This window comes from Tenrec ecaudatus, chromosome 12 (genome assembly GCF_050624435.1).
Source record: "Tenrec ecaudatus isolate mTenEca1 chromosome 12, mTenEca1.hap1, whole genome shotgun sequence".
Taxonomy (NCBI): Eukaryota; Metazoa; Chordata; class Mammalia; order Afrosoricida; family Tenrecidae; genus Tenrec; species Tenrec ecaudatus.
This window is the reverse complement of record NC_134541.1, coordinates 116,900,097-116,924,371: the sequence shown is the minus strand read 5'-3', so window position 1 is coordinate 116,924,371 and position 24,275 is coordinate 116,900,097. Positions and strand designations below refer to the sequence as shown.

General features: G+C 46.1%; 2 protein-coding genes across 3 annotated transcripts in view; one reads left to right on the top strand and one right to left on the bottom strand.

Annotated features, from left to right (window-relative positions):
* Positions 1–517: 517 nt before the first annotated feature.
* Positions 518–24,108, bottom strand: LDAF1 (lipid droplet assembly factor 1). Of its 2 annotated transcripts, XR_012787266.1 has the most exons (6): positions 24,007–24,108; positions 22,139–22,310; positions 10,696–10,864; positions 6,087–6,225; positions 3,365–3,803; positions 1,264–1,398 (listed from the first exon to the last, which is right to left on the bottom strand). XR_012787266.1 is itself a non-coding variant. In XM_075564597.1 (5 exons), the coding sequence occupies exons 2-5, from the start codon at positions 22,232–22,234 to the stop codon at positions 1,254–1,256; spliced, it is 549 nt and encodes a 182-aa protein (XP_075420712.1). In that variant the 5' UTR covers positions 22,235–22,310; positions 24,007–24,108; the 3' UTR covers positions 518–1,253. The 2 variants fall into 2 exon arrangements, 1 of the variants encoding a protein (XP_075420712.1); XM_075564597.1 differs by lacking the exon at positions 3,365–3,803 and having other exon boundaries at positions 518–1,398.
* Positions 23,863–24,275, top strand: part of DNAH3 (dynein axonemal heavy chain 3) — a 226,805-nt gene continuing 226,392 nt past the window's right edge. Inside the window, exon 1 of the mRNA XM_075528109.1 lies at positions 23,863–24,269. Coding sequence (XP_075384224.1) covers positions 23,863–24,269 — 407 coding nt within the window. The remainder of the gene's footprint in view (positions 24,270–24,275) is intronic.

The window sequence follows — 24,275 nt, the reverse complement described above, 5'->3', positions numbered from 1 at the left end:
TCATTCCACAATTGAGAGGCTGGAACCACTTAAACAAGCAAAGCCAGTGTCCCTCGGCCCAGCACCTGCAAAGACCTGGCTGGTGTCAATGATCATCCGCACCTGGATACAGAGCCTTCTCCAGTAGAAGCTTAAATGAGACGTCACATAGTCCACTCTGCCACTACGGCGGCTTTCGTATCGAGTAGGGAACGCGCATCATCAATCTGGTGTAAAAAGAGAGCTACTGGGGCCTCCAGGGGCGGAAGGTCTGGTGGTCAAGCAGCTCGCACCAATGCAAGCAAGGGCCAAGATGGGCAGAGAGCGGCTGCTTGTGGTGCCACTTAATATCTGGGTCTGCATCCAGCCCTTGGCGTTCAGCTGAGTGAAACAACTCATTCTCCGTTCCCCTGTGAAGCCGCTGTCCCTCTGCTCTATCAGTAAATAGCTATATTTCCCAGGATGTACCACAACACTCGCAGAGAAATAGCTCGTCGGCTGCTGAGACAGGAACAAAGAGCCAAGGGGGAAAAGAGCCCACCAACGTAAATATTTAATAAAGATAGCAAGGCAAATAACCCTGAAGCAGACGTTCCCAAGGATCTTTAATCCTTTTCATAGCCCTTCAGTGGTCTGTATAAGACTCCCTGAAGAAATGCCTCAACACAACAAGTTCTTTATAACAATACAGAAGTGCATCATGTGCAAATGTTTTCAGATGAACAATATTTAACAACCAAGTCAACACTAACAGTGGAAAATATACCTTTAGACTTTTTTTTAAAGGGGAAAGAAAATGCTTTGGACCAGACAGTTAAGTACTTGACCCAATTCCCTAACTTTCTCATAGTGGTCATTTCCCCAGCAAGTGACTGCTCTTTCTAATAAAAAGCTACGAATGTAGAAGAGTGTATGCTGTTTCGGCTGTTTTGCCTTCCTTGTTTTAAATGCATTAAGGAACAAACTGTTTCCCTCATTTCTTTAAAAAAAAAAAAATCCCACTGTTGTCTGAGAGGGGCCAGAGGACACAAGCTCTGAGACTTCCTGCCAAGTTCAGGTCTGCCTCCTGCGGGGCTGGGACGTGAGCAGCAGGGGGAGCTGTTGAGCCAGAGCAGTTCTCTGTGGCTTCTCCACCAGAGGGTGGGTACATCACCTAAATTACATCCAAGCAAAGAGAACCAACCCTAAGATTCCCAAATCCACTGCAGGATCCTTAAGAGCGCAAGTGAAAACACTAGAGGGTGTGTTCCAGGAGTGTCTGACTACCCAATCCCCTAAGCCTGAGCGTGATCCAGAGATGTCTGTAAAAAAAGTTCTCGTTCGTTCCCTTTGGCTGGTCGCTCCTGGTAGAGCTGCTTGAGGCCTGTCGTCTTCATGGGCAGCTGACAGTCGCCACCCAGTTTCTGCTGTGCCGAAGGTCTGTTTGATCACAAGAGGACATGGTTAGCTCTTGGACCTAGGTAGAGAGCAATGTTGGAAGCGTACGCAGTTAACAGACAGAGGATATTCCTTGCTGGCTTATTTTTAAGTGGTGCTTCTTACCACGATGCCAGATTTGCTGGCTCTCAATATTTGAAATAAGCAGGATCATCTAACAGTGGCCCCTTCGACACAGGTTTATTCCACTCACCATGTTTTAGCATCTGCTCAGGGCTGCATTTCTCTTTATGGCTCAGTGACCCCTGACAGCTTTTAGTCACACAATGAAAACAAGCCTCGACTTAGATAGGCTAGTGCCTACTTAGGGATTTCGTTACTTGCCGCCCAAAGCATTCTACCTGTTATCTACTGAAGCATCAGGTCATTGTATTTCTTCAAAAGGTTGCTTAGTCAGACCTCATAAATAAAGATACTTTATAGGGTTTCGTTGTTCTTTATAAAGAGAATTTAGCTGTAGTTGCCTGTTTGCGTCAGGGGTAGTTCCGCGTTCTTTACTCTCTCTCGCTCTCTTGTTTTTTTGGTCTCCTGCGTTTTGGAGTTTTGGTAAGAAGATTCTACAAACCCCTAGAACAATGAAGCCTTCTAAGGCTAACTCTAAGACTTCAGATGTCTCCTTGTTATAAGTGACTCCATTTTGTTACTCATAAAGTCTTGTTAGGTAGCAAGAGACAGGGACGGGGGTTGTCCCTTCACATGCCTGAAGGCCCCCACTGAGGAGGTTGGCAGAGAATCAGGGGAGCCTTAGCCAGCCATAAAGACTTATTGGGCATGCACCAATTCAGCTCCCTCGGGTCCCCCGCCTCCAGCCAGGGGGGCGGTATACCTGGGCAGCCCAAACTAGGCCCAGGTAGACTTGATTCAGCCAATGGGGGTCAACCAATACCTTGGACCATGCTTCCCAGCCAGAGGTTTTAAATACCATAGCAGCGGGACCACCGTTCGCTTTCCCCACTGCCCCTTACTTCTTTTTCTCTCACCCTTTGGCTCCTGTCCTGCACCTGCTTGGCAGGCCAGGGCTCACTGGCCTCAGTTCAGCAAGTGTGGGTGTACAGTCCCATGAGGTTGCCCAAGTTCAGTGTTGAACCCCGGCATGGCTTACTCGCTGTTTGGTATTGCTTCCTCCGAAATAGTGTGTACTCTTTGAGACTGTAAAATAAAAAACTTCCGTCTTTTATAAAACCCACCTGGATCACAAACCAGACTTCGGTGTGAATTCTTTCTCGTGCGAAGCCAAGAACCAAAGTATTTCCCACTCAAGAAACCTAATGGTGTGACAGCGCTGTAAAAACGCCCACTGTACCTTTGAACTCAATATGAATAGTTCTATGGGATAATGTGCTTTTGCCTCAAGCAGGGGTCCTCAAACTACGGCCCTCGGGCCACATTTTAACCCTCCGCCAAGTGTTTTGCCCTGTTTGTCTTTTTACTTCAAAATAAGATATGTGCATAGGAATTTGTTCAGTTTTTTTTTAAAAAAACAAACAAACTATAGTCCGGTCCTCCAACGGGTTTGAGGGACAGTGAACAGGCCCTGTTTAAAAAGTTTGAGGACCTGTTTTGTGGTTAAACTTTAGAGAGATGCCTTCATAGTTAGAACTAAACACACACACACACACACACCACCACCAACCCACCCCCATACCCGCTTTTGGGCTGATTCTGACTCAAAATGACTCAATAGGTCAGAGCAGAACCACTGCACGAGCAGACAGCCTCATCTTTCTCCCTCAGAAGAGCTAGTAGATTTGAACCACCAGTCTTAGATTAGTAGCCCAATGCTTCACCCACGGTGCCACCAGGGCTCCTTAAAGTGAGAGTACACCAAGTCAGACGCAACTCCGTGGCAGTGAGTTGGGGTTCTGGAACGTTCAACAGAGATACGTTTATGCCTCCTCTGAGGTTGGCCTTTCTCTCCCTTTCACATGAGAACACGAATGATTTTCACCTGGGATCCTTCTAGTTCTCGCAGCAAACTTTGCTTTTCTGTGTTAAGACAGTCTATCAGTGTGATGCCGACTTGACTCCCTTCCTGCCCTCTCGATGGTCTTTTCAGAAAGTGGTTCAGCTTTTGTTGCCTTGGAAATGGGGTGTCCCGATGATGGAAAGTGTTGGGAAATGTGGTTTTGGGAAGTCTCAAAAAAAGAAAACCACTCGAGTTGATTCTGACTCCGAACCTCCCTCCAGGACAGAATGGAACTGCCCCTGGGGGGTTCTGAGGCTGTGACTCTTTGTCCCCCAGTTGTTTTGCAGGATAAAGCGGTGCAGTCCGACTATTCCCGGCCTTGGAAAGCCTCTGGTTCTATTCTGTCCGGTGGGGGCATTGAGTGGGAGGCTCCTTGAAGAGGAGGTAGAGCAGGTTCTAGCAAGATGGACATTCAGAAGATCTGCAAAAGGCCAAACAACGCTAATGTTCCTCTTAGAAATTTCACTTTCCTGGGGAAATTTCTAATACAGTAATTATCTGCAGCCTTGGCCCACATAAACAAAAACTTTTTGGGGGGTCTCAATAATTTTAAAGACTATAATAAGCTCTGAGTGAAAATTGAGAAACATGAAAATAATAGGTCCTGTTTCCTTGATTGGGTGAAGGATAAGGATATCAAAGATAAGTCTTGGATATAATTTTCCATCTCTTCTGACGAAAGAGTGAAGAAACAATCAACTAACTGGGGCTCCAGGTTCACCAATTAAGCAATCCCATGGGAACCACTTTATGTTTTATTCTCCAGTCTATGCAGAATAACTGGATAAATTTAGGTAATACGTCAAAGACTGTTTGGTTCAAAACTTGAGACACCAGTTCTTTTGGGGCAAAGTTTGACAAACAAAGTTCCTCGGACCAAAGTTAGCCTGCTGCTTTTTTTTGTAATTCAAGTTGTATTGGAATGCAGCCGATGCCCTTAGTTTGCCTACTTTCTCACCACAGTGAGGTTGGTTGAATGGTTGTATAGCACACAAACCCTAAATGTATCTAATTCCTAGCCTTTCCAGAAATTGTTCACCTACTCCTGTTGGCATCATTGTATATCTTGGGTAAAGGCTCTGGAATTACGTGACTTGAGTTTGAGCTATTTCTCCACCATTTCCATAAGTATGTATGAGCAATAGCCTGTCAAGTGCTTAACAGAAGTCCCTGCAGAGAGCACGCACTCAGTGGGTGTTGGCCACCATTTTCACTTCAGCATGAGCTTTATTTAATTTTTAAATTACTTTATTGGGGACTCACACGACTCTTATTACAATGCATACATACATCAATGTGTAAAGCACATTTGTATATTCATTGTCCTCATCATTCTCAAAACATTTGCTCTCCACTTAAGCCCCTGGTATCAACTCCTCATTTTTCCCCTTCCTCCCCCACCTTCATGAACCCTTGAAAATTTATAAATTATTATTTTGTCATATGTTACACTATCTGACATCTCCCTTCACCCACTTTTCTGTTGTCCGTCCCCCAGGGAAGGGGTTATATGTAGATCCCTGTAATTGGTTCCCCCTTTCCACCCCACCCTCCTGGTATCGCCACTCTCACCACTGGTCCTGAAGGGATTATCCGTCCAGGATTCCCTGTGTTTCCAGTTCCTATCTGTCCCAGTGTACACCCTCTGGTCTAGTCAGATTTGTAAGGTAGAGTTGGGATCATGACAGTGGGGGGAGGGGGTGCATTAAGGAACTAGAGGAAAGTTCTATGCTTCATCATTGCTACAGTGCACCCTGACTGGCTCATCTCCTAAATGAAGCATGTTATAGGGGCACAGTGGATTAAGAGTTGGCCTGCTGACCACAAGGTCAGCAGTTCAAATCCACCAGCTGCTCCATGGAGGAAGACCCAACTATCTGCCCTTGTAAAGATTCACAGTCTCAGCTAACCTTTGGAGCAGTCTACCCTGTCCTGTAGAGTCACTACAAGTTTGAATGGACTTGAAACGGCAGTTGGGTTTTTCTGGTTTATAGAGTCGTATCTCACTTGAGACTTGGCCTCGAAAGTCACCCACAGAGGCAGCATCAGGGAGAAAGCAGAGCACTCTTGAACATACCTTAGGAAGGCGGCTCATCAGAAGCAGACAGTGTGCCTCCCCGAGACTTCACCGCAGCGGGCTTCCCCTCAGTCTTTAACGAGGAATCCCACATGAGACCATGGCCGTGTCAGAGCACGTTCTAAGGACAAAGCCCACCTAGTCCAACACTAGACTCCTACTCAGTGACTCAGTGTGCTGGCACACACTCTGAAGAGCACGGGCATGAAGACCAGAGCGTGGCAACCGTGGACTCAGGGCCCCCGTCTACTTCCAGGGGAAAGGCAAGTTGAGAATGGTACTACTCCATTTTTCTCCTATGGTTTCCTTCCCCATTCTCCCAAATAACCACATTATTCAAATTTTTTATATGACATTGACATCAGTTAGAAAGGCAGCAGTAACAACTACCTCAGAGAGTTACCACGACAACAAAACGAGTTATTGGGTGTTTGACAGATGGTGGTCGCAATCCTTTGTGTCTGACATTTGACTGTACGTCTCCTATGATACCTGACAGGGATGGGTCATTATGAGAACCAAGTGCTCCTGGTTTTCTAGCCAATACTGACTGACTGGGTTATGGTCTTACTCGTGAAAACCATCTCAAATGATAAAGAGTAAATTAGCCCATTGACACGTACTTACCTGGGAGAAAACCAGTAGCTGATGAGACCGGAGCACACCACATATGACATGGTGAGCGTCCCTGACATGACAAGTGATGCGAAGCCCAAGCCACAGAGGACACAAAGCAGGGAGAGACCGCCCACAGAAAGGACCAGTCCTAGGAAGAGGGCACAATTAGGAGACATTCCTCAAAAACAGGCTGCAATCCCTGAGCCAGTGTGTTTAAAACAACGACGGCTAACTCAGAGCGTCTTTACAAAGTGATTTCTAAGAAGAACCCAGATTCCTGGCATGATTAAAAAAAGACGTAAGCTGGCTACCTGAGGGGGCAACATCACCCAGCAACAACGCTGTCTGTCCCCCAGGTCCGATAGCATTCCCAGCTGTACTGTCTCGTTTTGGTTACCTGTCAGCTATAAGTCTGCGGCCCTCAGGTCAAGGACAGGCTTCTAGTACAATCTTCTAGCGCAGTGGTTCTCAACCTTCCTCAGGCCGCAACCCTTTCATATAGTTGCTCATGTGGTGGTGACCCCCAACCATAAAATGATTTTCGTGGCTACTTCAGAACTGTAATTTTGCTACTGTTGTGAATTGTAATGTAAATATCTGATATGCAGGATGTATTTCCATTGTTAAAAATTGAACATAATTAAAGCATAATGTTTAATCACAAAACAACACGTAATTATATATCGTGAAATATTTATGGGTTTTCCAATGGTCTTAGGCGACCCCTGTGAAAGGGTCATTCGACCCCCCAAAGGGGTCGCGACCCACAGGTTGAAAACCACTGTTCTAGGGGAAGTCAGCTAGTAGGGGAGGTAAGCTACTTTTCATGTTTCAAACCGCCTAATGTATATTATAATGAATATGGACTATCAATACAGGCTAAATAAAGTGCAATCAAAATATAGCCTTTACAACCCAACCTGGCAACCATCACACAATAATCACAAACTCCAATTGAGCCTGAGGGAGAAGAGTTACAGGATAAAAGGTAAAATAGTAAAAGGTGCAATGGAAAGGGCACAGACTTTCACAGTAGACACACCTCAGTCTGAATCCCAGTTACATCATTTACGATGTGACTTAAGATTCTTGGCACTTGGGTACCCTTTAAAACAAAGTCACTGCTACTGAGTCAATGTGGATTCACAGCCAACTCTACAGGGCAGGGTAGAATTGCCACTGTGAGTTTCTGAGATTATAACTGTTTCTGGGAGTAGAAAGCCCTTTCTCCCAAGAAGTGACTGGTGGTTTTGAATTGCTGGTCTTGAGGATTGCAGCCCAATGTGTAACCACTTTACCACAGGGGCTCCTGTATAAAGGACACAAGTGTTATCTTGTAGCATTGACCTGATAATTAAATGTGTTACTATGCACGTGGTCAATAGGAGTCATTTTTGCACAGCATACTTTCCCTTAACTCCCTAGTAATAAACATCTTCTTTCCAAAATTTCTTGCCCTTGTCTCAGAAGCGGTCAAACAGCCCAGGACTACCCGCTTGGAATACTCCATTCCCATGGCTACTCTGGTTTCAGGGAGAGCCCCTGACAGAAAGAAAGGCAGAGTGCATCAATGGATACCGTCTTTTCATTAAGATTTCTTTTTTTTAATCATTTTATTAGGGGCTCATACAACTCTTGTCACAATCCACACATACATCAATTGTGTAAAGCACATTGGTACATTCATTGCCCTCAACATTCTCAAATCATTAAGATTTCAAGTGACGAAAATTCTAGATCAGCGTTCCTCAAAGACTTGGAAAAAATTCAGGTCCCTGAGCTACACAACAGACCTGGGCATCTGCATTTTCAAAGAGCAGGTGAGTTCTTGCATACTCGTGTCCGAGGATTACTGCTCTGAAGGCTCTCATGCATGGCTTCTGGTCTAGCCAGATGTGTAAGGTAGAACTGGAATCATGAGTTGCCAGTGCCCTGGCCATCTCAAGATGAAGTGTTAAACATCTCAAAACTCCCTGATTCCATCAAGCTTTCCCTGATATCCCCCAAATCTAAGGGCTTCATTCTTTCTCTCTAAAGTTAATCTACTTTTGGACTCAAACATTCATTCTATTACTCCACCCATTCATTCATTCATTCGTTCACTCACCCATCCATCAGTAGATACTGAACAACCATTTTGGTTGGCTGTGTTTAGGCTCATCTGTCTATCAGGCCCCCTCCTTTGAGTGAAGCTACCTTGACCATTGTCTCCTTTGCAGGAAAACCCCCTTTCCTGAAATGCCATGGAATGAAGGGACCAGAGTGGATCTTATGATCCCAGAGCACCATCTCTTTGGCCAGTATCCTGTGGTCTACAATCTGATTTGAAATGGCAAATTGAACCAATCAGATTTCTTTCTCCAGGATCTTTATGACAGGGACAAGTTGTACAACTGACAGAAGCACTTTAGTAGGTAGTGGAGAAGGGAGAAGTTCACCAATTAGCAAGGCACCTAACATGCAACAGGGAGGTGCTCAATAATTAGATATTGAATGGATGACTTTCCTAATTAGTAATGATAATAACAATTAGCTATTCCATGGAAGTAGCACACCACCCTGTGTGATCATAAGGTGTTGAAGAGATTAGGTATCAGGCATCAGAGAACAAAAAATCTTATCCTTGTGTGCTTCACCTTCCCGACACGATCACTGAAGACAAATGAGTGCATAGGCAAATGTGGTGAAGAAACCTGATGGTGCCCGGCTATCAAAAGATATAGTGTCTGGGGTCTTAAAGGCTTGAAGGTAAACAAGCGGCCATCTAGCTGAGCAGCAACAAAGCCTGCTTGGAAGAAGCACACCAGCCTGTGTGATCACGAGGTGTCAAAGGGATCACGTATCAGGCATCAAGGAACAAAAAAATCTTATCATTGTGAATAAGGGTAAGTGCAGTTTGGGGACCCAAAGCCTATCTATGGCCAACTGGACATCCCCTTACAGAAGGGTCATGGGAAGGGGAGATGAGCGAGTCAGGGTGCAGTGTAGCAACAATGAAACACATAACTTTCCTCTAGTTCTTAAATGCTTCCTCCACCCCACCCCCATCATGATCCCAATTCTACCTTACAAATCTGGCTAGACCAGAAGATGTACACTGGTACAGATAGGAACTGGGAACACAGGAAATCCAGTGGTGAGAGTGGCGGTATCAGGAAGGTGGCGGGAAGGTGGGGTAGAAAGGGGGAACTAATTACAAGGACCTACATATAACCTCCTCTCTGGGGAAATGAACAAAAGTGTAAGATATGACAAAAATAATAATTTATAAATTATCAAGGGTTCATGAGTGGGGGGGGGGCAGGGATGGAGGGGAAAATGAGGAGCTGATACCAAGGGCGCAAGTAGAAAGAAAATGTTTTGAGAATGATGAAGGCCACAAATGTACAAATGTGCTTGACACACTGGATGAATGATGTATGGATTGTGATAAGCGTTGTACGAGCTCCCAGTAAAATGATTTTAAAAGTAATAATTAACTATTCTTGGCAGTTATTTTGTGCCAGGGCCTTTGCTTAAGTACTTTCTTAAACAACCCTCAGATAGAGAGTATCATTATATTCATGATGAAGTTGCGATCCAGAGAGGATAAATGACATGTCCAAGTGGTACTTTAATTTATTTTTATTACTTTTTAAAATCATTTTGGTGGGGCTCGTACAACTCATCACAACTCATCACAATCCACACATCCATCCATTGTGTCAAGCACATTGTGTCAAGCACATTGTGTCAAGCACATTTGTACATTTGCTGCCATCATTTTCAAAACATTTGCTTTCTATTTGCGCCCTTGGTATCAGCTCATTTTTCCCCTCCCTCCATCATGAACCCTTGATAACTTATAAATTATTATTTTTTCATGTCTTACACTGACCGATATCTCCCTTCACCTACTTTTATGTTGCCCGTCACCCCCGGGGGGTAGTGGTTCTATGTAGATCATTGTGATCGGTTCTTCCTTTCTCCGTACCACCTTCCCCTTCTCCTCCTGGTATTTCTACTCCCATTATTGGTCCTGAGGGTTTTATCTGTCCTGGATTCCCTGTGTTTCCAGCTCTTACCTGTACCAGTGTACATGACTCATAGCAACCTGGGGGACAGAGAGCTGCTCCTCCTCAAGGTTTACTAAGGCAGAAGCTTTATGGAAGCGCCACACACATGGATAACCAACAACTGACCTTTCCGTTAGGTAGAATTGGGATCATGATAGTGAGGGTTTGGGGGCTGGTGTGCTTCTTCCATGTGGGCTTTGTTGCTTCTGAGCTAGATGGCTGCTTGTTTATTTTCAAGCCTTTAAGACTCCAGATGCTATGTCTCTTAATAGCTGGGCACCTTTAGCTTTCTTCACCACATTTGCTTATGCACCCACTTTGTCTTCGGCGATCGCGTTGGGAGGTGAGTATCATGGAGTGCCAGGTTAATATAGAATAAAGTATACTTGCATTGAGGGAGTAGCCCAAGTGATATTTTAATCTAAGTCCCAGAGCCCATTTTTTAAGTACTCTGACAATGTTGTCTTGGTCCATGTGATTTTGACAAGAGTGATGGATTCCCAATGTGTACTGTCTTCCTGGTTGGGTCATTCTCCAAAAGGGTGAAAAACTGTATACAATACCTTCCAGTAATATGACTCCCACAAAAGCAGCCAGGGATGTAAGCACCAGGACGAGCAGGAAGAATCCAACTGGGATACTTGACATGGCAACGAACACCAGCAAGGTGAGGGTTAGAAAAGGATGCCTATCCAAGTACTGCCCCACAGGAGACTTCATAAAGGCAACCACCTGTAAGCAAAGGAGAAAGAGCCAGAGTTGAAAGGCACGTGAGTTTCTGTTGCTGCCTTCTCTGCCGGAGGCCCTGCCTTCAGTTGGAGTGGGTCAGCCCAAGGCGTGGGAAGTACAATCAGAGCTCGTAAAGTTGCCACACTCAAACGAAGTCACCACAAGACTTCTCCCAAGACATGAGTCACAACGTCAGCATCTCAAGGTATCTGGGCAGGTAGCATGTATGAGGGCCTCACCAAACAACAGGGCATGTGGAAGGAGGGCAGAAGCAGGGCTGGTTCTGCAGTTTAACACAGACACTTCTCAGAAGCTAGGCAGGGCACACGGGTGTGTTGGTGTGATGAGTTCACCATGTGTATAGTCCACAGCTGAGGTGTTCCTAGCTGAGGTCGCTGGGGCACCATGAGGTGAAGTCCCAGGTATCTCAGTATCAGCATCACCTGGGAGTTTGTTAGGAATGCAGAATCTCAGGCCCCACCCCAGCCTGTTAAATCAGAAACTGCATTTTAGCAAGATCCTCAGGTGATTTGTACGCTCATTAAAATTTGAGAACCATGGGATTAGGTGCTTCCCTAGAGTCACAGTTTCCAGTGGCAAGATCCAGCCCTTAAAAGTGAGGTCTTCTGACTCCAAAAGCTGATACCTAAGTTGCTACTGGCAGGTAAAAATACTTTTGTGTCATTGACCTCAAAACCAAAGCCAAAGTCAGATAGGACGCTGCATGCCTCGGCTGTAATGGCAGTTTATTTCCCTTCATGTCAGGGAGGATCTGACTTGACAGAAGACTGAGTTTTCATGTGCGGCTGATCCCAAGGTTGGGATTGCCCAATTGTCCTTAATTAAAACCCAACTCATTGCCATTGAGTTCATTCTTACTCATAGCAACCTGGGGGACAGGGAACTGCTCCTCCTCAGGTTTACTAAGGCAGAAGCTTTATGGAAGCGCCACACACATGGATCCCAACAACTGACCTTTCCGTTAGCAGCAAAGTGTTTTAAGCACCATGCTACCAGAGCGCCTGCTGCCTTGTCTTCAGCCCACGGTCTCTCTCTCCTCAATCAGGCCTGGTATGTGTCTCTCTTCTGTTAAGGCTCCAGCATCATTCCACAACTTTCCCCCAACGAAGAAAGCTACCTTTCACCCACCTTTTACACTTGTCGTTAAATAAAAACATATTTCAATCTACAGTGATCATAGAAGCAATTCCCCCAAATGCAAGCACTTCCCCGAAGGGCTGAATCGCCAAGTGATTTCAATGGTAGGAATCAGGGGAAGCTGTTAGGCAGGTGGGCATTGCTGTTTGTACTGATGGTGACCAGTGTGCAGGGCTGGCTTTGCTTAAATAGAAAAGGCTGTTCCTAAGAAAAGCCCCAGCCATGGTCTTGGGGCTTCCCCAGCAGAACTCTGGAAACGTGGCAAATTTCACTTCATGCCAGGCCACAACATGGCACAATGCCCACTGGCTGCACTGCCTTCTACCCTGCCACTCAACAAGAGCTACCAAAGACCTGGCTGTCCCATTTCTCTAGCCAGAAGTCACCCTCTGAGCTGGTGTTGCCCAGTTCAGACGTTTGATTATCAGAGCCCGACGAGAGCCTTGTAATGTGATGGAGGCCAAGGTAAGGAAAAGGTGAAGAAACCACAGGAGGGATGCAAAGGGCGGGCTGTCTCAGGTCTCAAATGCTTTGCAGCTTTAGTCAACGTCTCTCGGTGAATATATCATGTGTCAGCAGATGTACACACTGCCCTTTCTGCTATTTATAATCGCATGGGGGCAGGAACACACCAGCTCTCCAGGCGAGAGGGCAGCGGGTGTACGGTAAGCTTATTGTACCAGCAAAGGGAGGGGGTGGGTGGCGAGGGCTACAGGAGGATAGACAGCCACAGGGTGCCAGGCTGAAGCGTTTACATCCACCTGCACTGTCCAGCATAGCAACCTCTAGCCACACATGGTCCCTGTGGATTGGAAATGTGGCTAGTTTGACAATTAACAGAGAATTTCATTTTTCAACAAACTTGATTCCATTGCTGGACATGTTTAAAGTATGTTTAAAGTACTTCATGTGGCTCCTCCAGTTTTTATAACTCCCGCCAAATGACTAGATAGAACTATGCAAACGTGAGGTGTCTGTGGTCATCCACCAAGGGGATATTAGAAAGCTTGCTAATAATGCAAATAAGGTACATGGCACCCATGTGGGGTGGGCCCATGCAAACTAATGTTTTATCATCCTATTAGGTTTAAAATAAGCTATTTCAGAAACAGAGGTGGGGGATCTCATTACTGTCAAGAAAAAAGCCAGAAGTGAAGCATGTCCTTTGGACCCCAAAGCCCTGCATGTTGAACCTGTAATCCAGGAGGCAGACAGCTCTGCACCAGTCAGTGCACAACAGAAGTAGCAGACAAGCAGCCGCAGCAGAACCAAGAGCATGAGACAGCGGTGGGCTCCTCAGCCCGAGGAATGAGAAAGCCAAGCGTCTTCTGCCAAGAAGTTTGCCAGTGGAGTGAGGTGACTCCAGGCACTTACAAGTTTGCCAACCCACATAGCTGAGTGCCTCCAGACCAAGACTGACTAGTGGAGTCGGTGCTTAACAAGCAGAGCTACCTCTCCACAAACAAGGGCCATAAAGCTGAGAATCTACAAGCTAAAAAAGAGCTTTGTAACACTTGTCCAAGAAAGCCATATGACCCAGGGCTTGGGAAAACCTGCAAGGAGGCTGTCCTGACCAAAGAACTGTATCCCAAGTATTCCTGATCCTGAATTATAACCAGTTCTATCCTTAATAGCTCCCCTAATCATAAAGATGGTCTGTGGGTTCGGTGTGGCCATTAAAAAGAATTAGCAAATCTAGTAGAGAAGTGGAGTGCCACCGCGGGGACAGTTGGTGTCACACTTGATAACAGGCTGGAGGTTAAAGGCCTGTCTGACCTTTAATTCACAGCATCAGTCTGGCGCTGACATCAATGCTCATTATCTTCCCACCTAATGAACTCAGAGGATAACAGAGGCTGCCCGCAGCCACACAAGTTGGGTCCATTATGGTTTTTTCAGATTTTGTGAAATGTGAATAAAGATAAAGTTTTCCAATAAATCTGAAGTGAGAGGTACACTTAGTAAGGGAAAAAGCAGGGACTATGGCTCAATCATATTTTATACTGATTACATGCTGTCATTAAATATATATATTGCTTTAAAGAAAATACATTAAAATTAATATCATCTGTTTCTTTTTGTGTTTTCAATGTAACTGCTAGAAAATTTAAAGTTACAATATGTAGCTTGCATAATATTTCTATTGAATTGTGTTCATTTAAACTTTTTTTAGGAAAAAAACACAGGGAACCCCTGAGAGCATTTGAGAACTGGGACATAATCCCGAGGAGTGCTGGTGGCGAATGGTTACCCAGTGGGCTGCAGTCTGCACGGTCAGGTCGAAACCACCAGCCAGCTCCGAGGGAGACCCACGGGACTTTCTACTCCTGTGAACAGGTGCAGTCTTGGCAATTCACAAGGGCAGTTCTACCCTGTCCTATAGGGTCATTATGAGTCCACATAGACTCGATGGCAGTGAGAATGACGTAATCAAAATGATCCCTGGTGGCCCAACGGTTAAGCTCTTGGCTGTCAACCAAAAGGTTGGCGGTTTGAACCCATCAGTCACTCAGAAGGAGAAAGATGTGACGATCTGTTCTGGGAAAGGCTTACAGCCTTGGAAATCTGGTGGGACCGTTCCCCTAGAACAGTGGTTCCCAACCTTCCTCAGGCCGCCACCCTTTCACACAGTTCCTCATGTGTGGTGACCCCCCCAACCATGAAATTATTTTCGTTGCTACTTCATCACTGTAATTTTGCTGCTGTTATGAATCAGGTGACCCCTGTGAAAGGGTCGTTTAACCCCCAAAGAGAGGTCAGATAAAAGCAGAAAGTCAGAGAGGTAATTTTAAGATTCAGGCAGTTAATAGAATTGTCTTTCCCAAAGATCCACATAATGAGAAACAGTCGAAGGATCCCTGCCTCGCTCATGCTCCACATGTCCCCCCTCTTCTCTGAAACTGGCCCTACCACAGCAGGAGGAGGCCTGCAAAGCCGTGTGTGCGTACTAATGGTTCAGCTCAACTGCTGCTTGCCTGCTTACCTGGTTCCAAGGGTAACTGAGTCAACCTGGTTCTTGCTCCAGCAAGTTGGCCCTGGGGCTCACAGCCCATAATGTTCCTGCTGGGAGGAGAGGGAGACGTGGGGAGTTGAAGGGGCCAAAATATGCGGTCATGTTTGCCCATGTGATTGGAAATGTCGGGAAGTCAGGCTGGATAGAGGAGAATGAGGCAGATTTAGCAAGGAAAAGCTCAAATGACACTAGGTGGCTTAAGAGTATGCGGAAGGTCATCTGGCCCCAGTGTCTCAGAACCTGGTTCTAAGCCCTCTTTAGACCGGAGCTTGCTTCCCTTCCCTTCCTGCCCTTGGCTTGTCACATGGCCTATGCTTTACATTTTGTTCTTTTGCTCAGACTATTTGGAGGAGGTTTCTGACTCTCAGTCTTGCACTTTCTGTGAAATGCTTTTACATCTCATATTGAAAATACAGCTTTTAGGTAAGGGGGTTATGTGAGGGGGGCTCAAAAGTTGATAGCAAATGCTTTTTCCTTTTAATTCAGTTTTTCCACGGACTTTCTGAAGCTCCCATATATAATACAAAAACGGACAAAATTTTTGTTACTCACCCGTTTATGTTATTGGTAAGGCAGATTCTACTCAACAGCAGGCTATGGGTAGAAAGTTTCTAGGGAATCCAAAGTTTTATGTGGATGTTCAACTCCACAAGTATTGGCTTCTCAACCTCTGTGTTATTCATGAGTCAGTTTTACTCGGGGTAAAGAAACCATCGAAATAGCCCAGAGACAGCAGGACGACTAAGAAAATTATGGTATGGCAAATGATGAAAAAGTTGTTCTTCCAATGAAAATAACTGATCAATTGGGATAGACACCAATATACAAGTAAAAATAAAATTAAAGAGCTACATCTGCCGTAATTATATAAGCTAGCACTATGTGTAAAAATTACACACCAGAGGGGAATAATCATCACCATCATTGAACTTATTTAGTGATAAACTTACAAGGGATTCACATTTCCCCCTCCATTACCATTCTACTGAGTTGTTAACATAATTAATAAAAAAAATTTAAAGAAACTACTCAAGATTACTAGAGAAACAGTAAGCTGTAGCCAACCGATCATTTATCCCGTCATTCTGGGAGTGAGCTGCCTGGAGTTAGTTATCTAGCCTAAGCCTACTCCTGATGATCTGAGATGAAGGGAGGGGTTAAAAAATGCCAAGGAGCCAAAGACCATATGCTTTGAAACACCTACCTACCTGTGCTGCTTACTTTGTGTCCTCTGGCGAGGCTCTAAATCAGTAACTGTTGACTCTATTCCGACTCAAGGTGCCCTGTCTTTGTCAGAGTACAGCTGTGCTACACAGCGCTTTCAATGGCTGATTTTTCAAGAGCAGATTGCCAGACCTTTCTTCTGAGGTACCTCTGGGAAGACCTGAATGTCTACTCTTTTGGTTAGCAGTCACGAGCATTAATGTTTGCACGCTGAGGGAGTCCTGGTTGGCTTTGTTGTGTTGCGTGCCATTGACTACATTCTGACTCACAGTGATCGATATTGTTGTTAGGGGCCATCGAGTGGGTTCCCATTCACAGTGACCCTACATACAAGTGAACAAAGCAATGCTGGTCCTGTGCCACCCACACAGCTGTCATGATTCTATACCAAATAAACAAACTCAGAGTGACCCTATACCGCAAAGCAGAGCTGATCCCCGGGAGTTTCCGAGACTGGACCTACTCATGGGAGCAGCGAGCCTCATAGAGCTGGCTGGTGGTTTCGAACTGCGGACCTTGGGGTTAGCAGCCCAATGCATACTGCCTCCTAAGATTTCATAGGCTGAGATCTTCATGGGGTTAGTCATTCATCCAGCTGTCAAACACTAGGTCAGCAATTCACACCCCCGTCACTGCAGGAGCAAGATGAAGTGCTCGGTCTCAGAAACCCTAGATAGGTTTGCTATGAGTCACAACCGAGTGGCTGGCAAGGAGTCCATCTTTACCAGAGGAGCTCGCCAGCCCTTTTCTCCTGAGGAGCTGCTGGTAGGTTTGCAGGGACGACCAACCAAGCCTGGTTAGCAACCAAGGGCTATGCTGCCAGGGCTCTGTGGCTGGGCTATAACCCAAAACAAATCCTCTACTGTCAGTTCCATCGGTCTCAAAAACTCACTGCCATCAAGTGGATGCCACTCATTGTGAGCTTGTAGGATAGAGTAGAACTGCCACAAGACTGTAAATATTTATAAGAGCAGAAAACCTCATCTTCTTCTCATGAGGCGATTATTGTTGGAACTGCTGACACTCCCGTTAGCAGCCCAACATATACTGTATATACTCGTGGATAAACTGAGTTTTTCAGTACACTTTTTATTCAGTTTTTGAGGTAAAATTAGGTGCCTCGGCTGATATTCAGGATGGCGTATACTCAAACTTATATGGTAAATCGCTGCACCCAGGCTCCTTGATTCTGATTCCCAGTGACTTTCTAAGGCAGAGAAGAAGGGTTCCACGGGGGGGTTCCGAGGCCATAAATTCTCACAGAAGCAGACTGCCTCATCTTTCTCCCGCAGAGTGGCTGATGAAGGCAAACCCCTGACCTCTTTGGTTGGCAGCGAGTGCTTCAGCCACTGTGTTACCAGGGCTGGCTAGGCTGTACTTGCAGTCATCAATTGTTCCGTCAAACACTAATCTAGGTGTGGCTGTGATGCTAGTGTGTGCAGTGGTTGCCACTTACAATCGACTGATTTTAAGAAGATTACCCTCGATAATGTTAAGTGGGCCTCAACCAATTAACCAACGTCTCTAGGCACAACGCTGAGGTTTCTTTAAGGAAGGAGATGTAGACTGCACTGTCACCTGCCTGAGTCTGGAGCCTGCCCTCTGGCAGTCACACTTGCCCAGCCAGATCTTAGCGCTAAACAAGTGGATTCCTTGAAGTATTTCATACATGTGGAGCCCTGGTGGCACAGTGGGCTTAGTGCTGGGCTAACAGTGGTGGTGCAAATCCACCAGCCGCATTGCAGATGAGGCAGCTGCTTCCATAAAGACTTGCACAAACCCTTGAAGCAATTCAATCAGTTCTAAACCAAACCCATCGCCATGGACTCCGACTCAGAGCAACTCTATCTACGGTGTATGAGGCGATCAATCTTACTTTTAAGATCTTTAATTTTTTTTAATTGGCATATAATCCACATATCGTACAATTCAATAGTTCCCTTACATTAAGAAGAGTTGGACAATCATCACAAACAATTTTAAAACATTTTTTTTCTTTAAAAAAGTATACCATATATTTGGACTATATAAGCAACTCTCAAACTCAACAAGAAGAGGATAAGTAACCCAATAAAATTGGAGAGCCATGTATAACCTCCTCTGGGAGATGGGCAATGGGAAGGTGGGTGAGGGGAGACCCCGGGCAGTGTAAGATAAGATAAAATAATTATTTATAAACTATTAAGGGTGCAGCGGGAAGGGGGAAGCGGGGAGGGAGGGGGAGGGGGGAAAAAGGAAACCGAGCTGATTCCCGGAACCCAAGTGGAAGGCGAATTTTGAGAATGACGAGGGCAACGAATGTATAAGGGTGCTTTGCTCAATTGATGTATGGATTGTCATAAGAGTTGTATGAGCCCCAATAAAGAGATTAATAAAAAAATGATGATGGCAACATATGTACAAATGTGCTTGACACAATGGATGAATGTATGGATTGTGATAAGAGATGTAAGTGCCCTCAATAAAAGTATTTTATAAAAAATAAAAAAAAATTTAATGGGCAAGAAATCTGAAGAGATATTTCATCAAAGAATGACAAGCACATGGAAAGCTCTCAACATCATTACTCATTCCTACTGTGAGGCTAGAAATCTTTACTAGAGCAGAGAGCCTCACTTTTCTCCCAAGGTGTGGATGGTGGGTTTGAAATGCTGACCCTGTGGTCAGCAGTCCAAAGCTGACCCAACAGCACTGTCAGGGCTCTATTTTATGTATAAAAAGGAGTTTCATAAAGATCTTGGAAAAAATGAGATTAAAAAAGATAGCAAAATTTGTCCATGAATTTTTTTAACACATGTACATAAGGGCAAGCCAAAAAGTACTACTACTATGATTCAAGCACTGGTTTACTTCAAACGAAACATGCCTAAGCATGTCTGTCATCAGTGGACGTTTGCAGACTAGTTCTCTTGGGGTGCCTTAAGCAAACACATAAAAAAGGATCCTTAAAAAAAAGGGGGGGAGCGCTATTATGTGAAGATCAGCTAGCTCAGAGAGTTAATCCTTCCATCAGTCTTTTGAGCAAAAATGAAGCTAATTAAGTTGGTCCTAAGGACAAGTTTTGGTCCTGGGGACAAGTTTTGTCATTTATTAATAGAATTCAGAAAGCAAGGTCCAATCAAAACAAGTGGCTTCTGCGGGAATCTGCTATGTGTCAAAGGATTGCAGCAAAGTTCAGAAATCCTGATTGGAAAACCAGACACAGCTCACGTAACCACTTCCCACATACAACACATGTCCCTGTCTCTTCTATACAAAGCAATTGTACAGCTGCAGTACATCTATGACATATACGTCCATATTACTGGCTTAGGAAGACCCCTGATGGGACAGTGAGTCTATGCTGGGCTGCTAACCAGAAGTTCGTTGGATGAAACCCACCAGTTGCTCTGCGGCATAAAGATGTGGTGGTCTGCTTCTGGAGGGGACAGCCTTGGAGACCCTCTGAGGCAGATCTACTCTGTCCTTGTGGGTCGCTCTGAGTTGGCATCAACATGAAGACCAGTAATGGGTTTGGTTTAGACTTCAGTGCCATATGCATGTAGTATACTGTGCTTTCCACACCAAATGTTTACCACCCGACAGTGAATACTTCAACTCATTTGCAGCAGCATCAAATCTCAGGGATCACATGTCTCTTGAGTGTTGTTACTGGTTTAATTTTTTAAAAATATTTAACTGTGACACGGACCACGGCTCTCAAATGAAGCAAAACAAGGGCTAGTGACGGTGAGAAGCAGCAGCAGCGGCGCATGGAAATGAGGACAGGACATAGGTTCCCAACATAAAGGTGGAATGACGGAGGCATGTCACATCATGACAACCCTCAAAAACAAAGTCAAACTCTCCAAGATGACTCCAGTGAAAGTTTGAAGACCACAGAAAACGCCAAAGGGATCTCTATCAGGCGAAATTGTTAATGGCACGGATTAAAGACCAAATACAAAAATGGATCTCGCTCGGCATGCTGATGAGCCCTGCGAAAGCATGATAACCCTAGGCCATCATCCTGACAGGAGCAGGGGAACTGGGGCTTCCCTGCCCAGGAGCAGCAGGTGGGTTTGCACTCCTGGCCTTGTGATTAGCAGCCAACATCAACTGGAAAATTTAGTTATGTATGAGGCTTACGCCCTACTTTTATGGCACTATGGAACCCTGGATTCACCTTAATCTTAAAGGACGCTGTAGCCTTTCATTGTCAGGGTAACAGATGAGCCAAATAATAAACCTCTTCCCAACTCCCATTCTCCCCAAATAAGTATATTTGGCATAGACTGACAGTTGTCTCTATAGCCAACAAAGAGTTTGCCTTTACATACGACAAAATTCTTAGCCTACAAGAGGTAATTGAAAGGGTCATGATTTCCAGGAAGTCTCCTTACGTGGCAGGTGGGGAGCAAGTCGTGCTTCCTCCTCTCCGCCAGCTGGTGCTCTAAGCAGCCAGCTTGGACAAGGAGATTGAGGGGCAGAGTTTAGACATGGCAGCGTGGTGGGCTACAAAGAGTCCTTACATCTGTCCACATGGCTTCTACTTAAAAGAGAACTATCTTGTGTAAGCAGCTAATGTTATTTCAGGATTTTCCATTATACGTGATGATTAGAAACTGACCTTTGGAAGTGATGTTAACAAACCCAGGGACAAGGGAACAACAAGTGATCCAAAATCAGTGACAAGGAGGACATAAGACGCCTGGTAGGGCTTGATCAAGGGTAAGGTAACCGAGAGGAATTATTGAAACCCAAGTGAAGGCTGAGCATGATAGCAGGACAAGAGGAAAGTAAAAGGAAATAGAGGAAAGGACTAGGGGGCAAAGGGCATTTATAGAGGTCTAAATAAAGGCATGTACATATATAAATATATTTATATATGAGGATGGGGAAATAGATTTATGTGCATATATTTATAGGTTTAGTATTAAGGAAGCAGATGGACACTGGGCCTCCACTCAAGTACTCCCTCAATGCAACAACATTTTGTTCTGGCATTAAACTGGCATTCCATGATGCTCACCTTCCCTACACAATCGCTGAAGACAAAGTGGGTTCATAAACAAATGTGGTGACGAAAGCTGATGGTGTCTGGCTATCAAAAGATGTAACATCTGGGGTCTTAAAGGCTTGAAGGTAAACAAGAGGCCATCTAGCACCAAAGCCCACATGGAAGAAGCACACCAGCCTGTGTAATTACAAGGTGTTGAAGGTATCAGGCATCATCAGAACAAAACAAAAAAATCACATCATTGTGAATGAAGGGGAGTGCGGAGTGAAGACCCAAAGCCCTTCTATAGGCAACAGGACATCCCCTTACAGAAGGGTTGCAGGGAGGAGAAAAGCCAGTCAGGGTGCAGTGTAGCAATGATGAAACATACTTTCCTGTAGTTCTTTAATGCTACTCCCCCCAACTATCATGATCCCAATTCTACCTTATAAATCCGATTAGACCAGAGAATGTACACTGGTACATATAGGAACTGGAAACACAGGGAATCCAGGACAGATGATCCCATCAGGACCAGTGGTGAGAGTGGCAATACCAGGAGGGTGAAGTGAGGATGGGGTAGAAAGAGGGAACTGATTACAAGGATCTACATGTGACCTCCTCCCTAAAGGATGAACAACAGAAAAGTAGGTGAAGGGAGACATTGGACAGTGTAAGACATGAAAAAAATATTTACAAATTATCAAGGGATCATGAGAGAGCAGGCGGGGAGGGAGGGGACAAATGAGGAGCTGATACCAAGGGCTCAAGTAGAAAATGTTTTGAGAATGATGAAGGCAACAAATGTACACATGTGGTTGGCACATTGGCTGTATGTATGGATTGTGATAAGCATTGTACAAGTCCCCAATAAAATGATTAAAAGAAAGAAAAAGAAACTGACCTTTGAGTTAGTCTGGATGGACTCTATCAGCAACGATAACTTCTTCTGCAGCTTCTGCAGGTCCTTTGAGACACTCGGGGGCTCCACATTTGCCATCCTGAAACCCACGTTAGTCTTCTCGAACCAGTGAGCTTACCAGGGCAGCATGGCCCAGCCAAGTCTCTCGCTGTTGCTGGAGAAAGCAAAGATGTCTTATAAACCATTCATAGTCCTCACTCAATTAGTTCAAAAAGAGTCTCTGCTGCTGGAGGTGGATGTGCAGGGGGCGGGCAACTTGGCAATATCAATCAGCATTTCAAATAACACATCCTTGGATGTAGTCATTTATTTTACAGGAATCTGAAGGAAATAAACAAGTATATCAAAATATATTTTAAAAGCACCTAAGAGATTACAAAGTTGTTTGTTGAGCCCTTGGGGTATACCGAGTTAAATCTGGGCTGCTAACTGCTATGAGTTGGAATCGACTAGATAAAAGCATGTTTCTTCGGTTGGTTTTACTGTCTGAATCTTTCGGTATATATTTCCTTGAACATGGGATAGAAAGACGTCTAGAGGGGCATACAACAAAATGTTAGCAGTAGTATTTCGGAAAGCGTATTTATTCTTAAGCCAAACAAAATGCTGAAAAGCCGATGGACAAAAGAAAACTGAATGAATATAGTATCTACAATCTCATTGGCGGTTTCCTCTCTGCAAACTCTTTCCCAAACAACGGTGGCTCTCTTGTAGATCCACCAGGGCCACGTTGTTTGGGAAAGGCTTTGTACAGAGGAAGTCAAATGCCTGTCTCTATGCAGCCCTGCCTAAACTCCCACTCCCGCACCTGGCAGAAACAAACCCAGCTGGGCTTACAGGTCCCTGGGGAAAACCCAAGGGTCACCCAGACCAGTTAGTTGGGTCCCAAAGGGGTGAATGTGGGGGGAATGCCACCAGCCACAGGAATGAAATCCGCCAAGGGTCACCCATCCCAGACTCCCCAACTCACACTCTGAGCAGCCCCTCCGGAACCCAGAAGTCTCCGAAAAGGGGGGAGAAGCTACACAGAGCATCTTGGAACTGCCCCGTGCCTCCAGGGATGAATGATGTGGACGTCGCCTCTAGAGCCTGCCCCTTTGAAATTCCCCAATAAAACATCCAGCCAGGGCCACCCCTGCCCTCTGGGAGGCAGAGGAAAAACGGCTACCCACAACGTTCGGCCTGGTCTGTGGTTGAGGGGAGGCCACGCGGGAGGGGGGTACCGCTTCCCCAGATAGGGTGCTAATCTCCCTCTGTTCCTCAGGTGGGGAGGGAAGCGCCCGTCTCTGGGCACCCCAGGGGCGGAGGAGGGAGTGTGTGCTGGTGAGCGGGGGAAACGGGTCAAAGGGGGAGTGTGAGTAACTTGGGGAGAAGTCTGCACCTTTGTACTGGGAACTCCACTCCTCTGTAGGGACTGGAGGGGCGGCCCTTCCAGAAAGAAGAGGGACAGAACTGGGGGCGGGGGGGGGGGAATGACATGTCGCCCTAACAAGGAACAAGGATTCTTGCAGAGGGGCACAGGGTCTCCAGGGTGTGGGGTGGGCAACCCAGTGGTGTCCATCTGTGGGGTGGCGCGAGTGGGCCCCGTTTCCCCTTCCCAGTGCTTCCCTAGGGAGGAGCCGGGGCCCAGAGACAGGATGAATCGGCGCCCGAGCTTCCGGAGGCTGTCGATCTTTCCAGCCTCATCTTTCTCCCTGGGGAGGCGGATGGGTTCGACGGGCCGCGCCGCCCGGTGGCTTAGCGGTCCAGCACTTAACCCACCGCGCCACCAGGGCTCCCTAGACTCCCGGCCCTCCTCCAGTCCCTCTGCCCAGAGGGGCCCAGCAAGGAGCCAAGCATCCCGCTCTTACCTAGCCGGGGGCCGCCGGCCCCAAGCCGCCGGCGCCTCCTTCGGCGGGCGGAGCGATGGGAGGTGGAGCCGGAAGGGCCACGCGGACGGGGGCGGAGCCTGGTTTCGCCCCGCCCCACGCCACGCCGCCCCGTCTCGCCCCGCCCCACGCTGCCCCGCGCCGCGCTGCCGCCGCCGCCCCTGGTCCTCTGGCGCCACCGCGCGGTCGCACTCGCCTCCGAGATCCAGGAGGTTTGGGCCCAAGGCGCCCCAGGGCGGCACGCGGTCTGG